Below are 6,368 nucleotides of genomic sequence, written 5' to 3'. Positions count from 1 at the left end.
TCATTATACGCATACTTTCCTTATTTCCTCTTTCTTTTTAATTTTCATTTTGATGTGTCTATTTTTTCCTTAATTCTTATTCTTTTTTATAATATACTATTCTCTATTTTTTCCATCTCTTCAGCCTTTTAATCCATCTTCTTAGTTATATAATCAGACATATTTTAATATTTCTAAACACCGAATTATATCCTCTTCATTTTTGTTGAATTATTATTTTATAAACACATAATCTACTATACCTGTTACTATTTTAATTGCAATCTGATTTTCCCATGTTGAAGGCTATCTTTAGTATGTTTAGGTTATAATTTCCACATCATAGAAACCTTTTGCCAATTTTTCACAAAGGCAATATTTTTAGTGTCTCCCTCCCTCATTTTTTTATCCTGAGCGTGTGTTATCAGTTGAGGTTACAAGATAAACAAACAAACAAACAAACAAACAAACAAAATTCCTCTTCTCAATCTGTTTACATGTAAACTAACTATAAAGTAATGTGATCAGTGATGCTTTGGGAAATGAATAAAGTTTTATGAGTAGAATCAGACAGGGAAGGTATGAATCTGCTTAGACTGTAAAGGGGTGGTAGAAAAGGGAGAGTAAACATTATAGCATGTGTTTACTTTGCATTGTGGATTGTACTTCTCTTCCAGAGAAGAGCAGTGGGTGGAGATGGTGGAAGGTCAGTTCAGGAAGAAGAACTAGTATATTTAAAAGCATGTAGTGTGTGGCGCTGTCAGATGCCACATAGGTGCCATATAGGTGATGTCAGATCATGAGATGCAAGAAAGGAAGAAGGGAAAATGAGGTCTAAAAAAAAAAAAACAGATACTAGAGGGCTTTGAGTGCTCTGTGTAGAGTTTGAGGGTCATCTGGAAGCAAAAAAGGACTCATTAAATGACTAACATTGTGATTCAGTCTGTTTTGAAAGCTACTGGATTTTTGTCGGAACAGCAAAAACAGTTGAAGGAGTAAATACTGATGAGATTTCATAGCAGATCTGGTGAGAACTAATGAAAGTAGGGGCAGTGAGAAGAGAAAGGAGTAGATACAAGGCAGATGCATTAAATGTAAAAAGTGATTGTGACATATTTCACCCATTTAAAGAGTATCCAAAACTGTATCTTTGGTATTGTTCAATATTTAACAGTAAACATTTAATTTTTTTCTATCAGGTTTTTATTGGTAGTAAATCATTACAAATAGAATTGATTCATTCGTCCTATAAGATTCCTCTTTTTCCTTCTCCAGAGAAAATTACTATTCTGAAGTTGTTGGATATCCTTCTTTATACTTGTTTACTTTATTTATTTAATAAGTATTGTTTTTTTAAATCACAAAATTATATCACTTTACATATATTATTTTATAATTTGATATTTTTCATTCAATATTATATTTTTGAGATTTTTTTCATGATGACAAATATATATCTGATTCTTTCAGTTTCCTTTCCAATTAATTCATTACATTACATTGTATTAATTTACAGTAATTTACTTTATATGACCTCATTGTGGACATATATGGTATTTCCAGGGACATTAAAGAGGAGGAATTAACTGGGTTTGATGAGAAAAATAATTATCTCACATTCTCAATTTCCTTAGACATGAATTTTTTCCATTTTACAGGTTGGAAAGGGCTCAGAGATTAACTGTATGTTCCCCAAATCACCAAGTTGTTAGGTAGCAGAATATGAAATATTGTTCTTCAAATACTGAAGCCTATACTCATTTCATTATCCTATGCAGCTTCTTTAAAAAAAAATTAAAATAATTTCTAAGAGATTTTGTAAGAGCTAAAATAAAGACAAAGTCAAAGAATAATGCCATCATACACAGTGTATGTTTAATATAATTTCCCAGGAAAAGTCTAGAGTCCCTGTATCTGCACTGAGTTTGGTGATCAACCTCAATATACTTTCACGTGACTTGTTAAGTCCTATACCATTCTTCCAGGTACTGTGGAACTTATAAAGAAATACGATGGGTAGGATTGTCTTATGACCCACTTGAGGAATTAAAGTAAAACACTAGAATCAGATAACTACTCAGTTGGAGGAATCAGGAATGATTTCATGAAGGAGATGGAGCTTGAATACAGGCAAATTTATGGAGGCTTCTAAGTAGTTAGGTCATACAGTAGAACAAATTAAACTGGCATTTTATATCATGAGTCCATCCGAAAAACCATCTGTTCCATGTAAGAGTACTTGTCCAAACAAGTAGAGTAAGAACGAATGTTTCAGCATATGCCAACTTTCCCAGGAATACTGAGGTACATTAATTAGTGATAGAAGGTTGTCAGGAGTGAATAATCATGGAGACCAAGGCACCTGTTACCAGTATGTCAATAAATGGCAGTCACCAGCTATAATAGGGGCTTATTTTCCCCCAACAATTTCTGCTGTCACTCTGTCGCATGCTTTTGTTCAGGTTGTATCCTCAAGAAGTCATGAATAAAGGAAAATATAAAACAGAAAACTGGAGAGGTGACCAATCTGGGAGTCAGTAGATTTGGGTTCTAGCATAAGCTCTAATACTAAGTAAATTTATGGTTTTTGTCAAGTTATTTAACATATTTGGGTATTTATTTCCTGATCTATAATGACACGAGATTTTCCTAAATAAGGACTATTGAATTTATAGTAGTTCCCAAAGTTGACCTCATTGATTTCAGTCTCTTTGACTAGATTGAAGACTTCCTTTTAGTCAGTCCTATTCCTACTTTTGGATTCCATTTAAGACAAAATTTTCACTTTCCTGAATTCCCTAGACTCTTGATCTTTCCTTCTTTATTCACATGGTTAGTATCTAACACAAGCAAATACATCCTTGAAAAACTTAGGGGTATTGACACTGAACCCCTAGGCAGTGGAAAATCTGCATATAATTTTTGTCTTCTCCAAAACTTAATGACTAATAGCCTATTGTTCACTGGGAGGCTTACCAATAATATAGTAGATTAACACATATTTTGTACATTGTATGTATTATATACTGTATCCTTAAAATAAAGTAAGCCAGAGAAAGGAAAATTTATTAAGAAATCATAAGGGAAAATACTTTTACAGTACTGTGTTTACATCATCTGTTTACAAGATAAGTCATCAGTCTATCAGTGCCTACATCTTTATGTCTTATGGGATAGAAAACATTGTGGTTGTTACACATATCATTAACACTGGACATCAAAAATGAAAAGATGGGTGTTGGGCATAGCTCAGTGGTAGAGTACATGCTTAGCATGCACAAGGTCCTAGGTTCAGTCCCAGTAACTCCATTAAAAATAATGAGAAGATAAAGTGAAACTGATTATTTAGTTATAACAATTTATGTATTGATAATGTAGAAGCAGCAATATGATTGCCTTATGATAGCTTAGGGTAATCAACACAGTTGTTTCACAGTAGCCTAACCTATACAATACTCAATGAATTGTTATAAAAATTTTATGGCATATAGTTTTATAATCATATTCATAACTTTGTAATGGAAACATGGTAACTTTTTTAAAAAACCCACTTATCTGTGATCATAGACTGATAGGCCGTTTCTCCAGTTGAAGGAGAGGTAGATGCATCCTGTATGGTAAAGTAATTCTTGAAAGCAGAGTTATAAATGAGTAAGAAAACTAACATGTTATTAATTTTATATTAAATATTACCCAGTTTATGCCTATACAAGGATAGGCTGTCCATTTCAATACATTCTTGCACAATGTTCTATACGTATAATTTTTGCATATTTAGTGGAATTAAAACGCATGTAAGTGGACTCACAAAATTCAAACCCATGTTGCTCAAGGGACAACTGCATATTTTATTCATCCTTTAAGCAAATAAATATTTGTGATTATAAATTTTTGATACACTGGATTGAAGAAGAGATATGTGGTCCTTAACTTTATAGGGCTGGAAGCCTAGTTGGGAAGGAGAAATTGAACAAAATGATAAATTACATTTGTGGTAAGTACTGCTAAGAAATGCAGTGTTCTTTGGGAGCAAATCAATTAAACTTATACAAGACAATTTAATTTCTATCACTAAGAAAATGTGGATATTATAATTATCATAATTATTTATTGAAATATATTTTCTGATGTGAAAGTCCAATGCTCCCTGTTGGTCAATAGTGTTTTATTTTCTTATCATTCATTATGTCTCATGTTTTGAGTGCTATTAGGGCAAGTGAAGTGAAGAGAAGTAAACATAACATTTGCTGAATACTTAATACAGCCATATGATTAAGATGCATTTGTTATTAATTACGATTTCATAGATAAATAAACTGAAGATCAAAGAGATTAAGGAACTTGCCCAAAGTAAAGCTGTCAATGAATGAACAACAGTATAAATCTCAGTAATCTAAATCCAAAACATACATTCCTATTGCTAAGCTATGATCTGTATCTAAATAAGAGTAATTACAAGGTAATGTGATAAGCCCTTATACAGAGATTTGTACAAAGTGCTTACCAGTATATTATACATTTCATAGTTTTAAGCTTTTCAGATCATGTGCTAGGTACCCTATAGCAGTGCTTCTCAAATTACCTATGTTGAAGGATAAGATTTGTTTAATTTCTAGTCTTTCATGGACTATTACTTTTTTAAAATACAAAATCAGAAATTTGCTAGAGAAGTTTTTAAATACTCACAAACTCTGTGCATAGTATGATACAAACTGAACGGAGAATTTATGGATCTGCAACTCTGTGTGGACCACTTTTTCATTGCTTTCGGGAGTATAAATATGAATGAGGCAAAATCCTGGCCTTCGTGAAGCTTGGCATCTACTTGGTAAATTAGAACTGCAATCAGTTAACTACAATATGAAAGACAGTAAAATAAATGCTAGTAATAATAAAACAAGACTTCATAGATGTGGCAAACATTTAAGTAATATTGAAGATGAATATAATTCCACAGGTGGAGCCAGATGAAGGTCTATAGGCTTGGAAGCGATCACAGTAGTGGCTAATTAGATGTGACTGAGGTCAAATCATATTAGTTTTGAACCAAAAATCAAAAGGTTTGGGTTGAATTCCTGTTACTTCTGTTGAACATGTTGTATCTCATGAGTAATACAGGGCATCAAACCTGGGAGGAAGCAGAGGGTTTTAAATGCAGAGACATGCTGGTGGTAAGAATAGCTCCACATGACAGGTACCACTTTTTCTGTGTGAACACATTTTAGAGGTCATGAGCACATTAGTTAGTTTTTATGCTAATTTAGAAATAGGCTTTCATAATTTTAACCTCTTCTTCTAATTTATTAATATAATTTTCATAATTTACATTTTCTCCTATTATCCTCCTTCATGTAGCAATGCCTACAAAACCAATGTATGAAGCAAATCACTCTGTGGTGTCAGAGTTTGTGTTCCTGGGACTCACCGATTCCTGGGAAATACAACTTCTCCTCTTTGTGTTCTCCTCCACATTTTACGTGGCAAGCATGATGGGAAACTCCCTCATTATTCTCACTGTGACTTCTGACCCTCGCTTACACTCCCCCATGTACTTTCTGTTGGCCAATCTCTCCTTCATTGACCTGGGAGTTTCTTCTGTCACTTCTCCCAAGATGATTTATGACCTTTTCAGAAAGTGTAAAGTCATCTCCTTCGGTGGCTGCATCACTCAAATCTTCTTCATCCACGTCATTGGTGGTGTGGAGATGGTGCTACTCATCGCCATGGCCTTTGACAGATATGTTGCCATATGCAAGCCTCTCCATTATCTGACCATTTTGAGCCCAAGAATGTGCATCTCCTTTTTAGTGGCTGCCTGGATGATTGGCCTTATCCATTCCATGGTTCAGCTGGCTTTTGTGGTAAACTTACCCTTCTGTGGTCCTAATGTGTTGGACAGCTTCTACTGTGACCTTCCTCGGTTCATCAAACTTGCCTGCATAGACACCTACCAACTAGAGTTCATGGTCACAGCCAACAGTGGATTCATTTCTGTTGGCTCCTTCTTCATTCTGATCATTTCCTACATCGTCATCATTCTCACTGTTCAGAAACACTCTTCATCAGGTTCATCCAAGGCTCTGTCCACACTTTCAGCTCACATCACAGTGGTAGTCTTGTTCTTTGGTCCTTTGATATTTTTCTATATATGGCCATTTCCCTCCACACACCTGGATAAGTTTCTGGCCTTCTTTGATGCAGTTCTCACTCCTTTCCTGAATCCTGTAATTTACACATTTAGGAACCAAGACATGAAGGTGGCAATGAGGAGGGTGTGCAGACAGCTAGTCAGTTATAGAAAGATCTCTTAAGTGATGATTGTATTGTAAGAGCTCCTGTTGATTACTCATGTTCATTATTGATGGTCAAATTCAGAGAGAAAGTTTTCT

The 6,368-nt window shown here is 34.1% G+C and overlaps 1 protein-coding gene across 1 annotated transcript; it reads left to right on the top strand.

The window, feature by feature from the left end:
• The first annotated feature begins 5,351 nt into the window (after positions 1–5,351).
• Positions 5,352–6,290, top strand: LOC116664166 (olfactory receptor 4F3/4F16/4F29-like). Its single transcript, XM_032481594.1, has one exon. The coding sequence runs from the start codon at positions 5,352–5,354 to the stop codon at positions 6,288–6,290; it is 939 nt and encodes a 312-aa protein (XP_032337485.1).
• Positions 6,291–6,368: the final 78 nt, after the last annotated feature.

Source organism: Camelus ferus, chromosome 6 (genome assembly GCF_009834535.1).
Source record: "Camelus ferus isolate YT-003-E chromosome 6, BCGSAC_Cfer_1.0, whole genome shotgun sequence".
NCBI lineage: Eukaryota > Metazoa > Chordata > Mammalia > Artiodactyla > Camelidae > Camelus > Camelus ferus.
The sequence above is the reverse complement of the archived record's forward strand: the minus strand, read 5'-3'. Positions and strand labels throughout refer to the sequence as shown.

What these genes read in the sequence shown, in the direction of transcription:
- LOC116664166 (XM_032481594.1), top strand. Translation starts at nt 5,352, where the DNA reads ATGTATGAAGCAAATCACTCTGTGGTGTCAGAGTTTGTGTTCCTGGGA.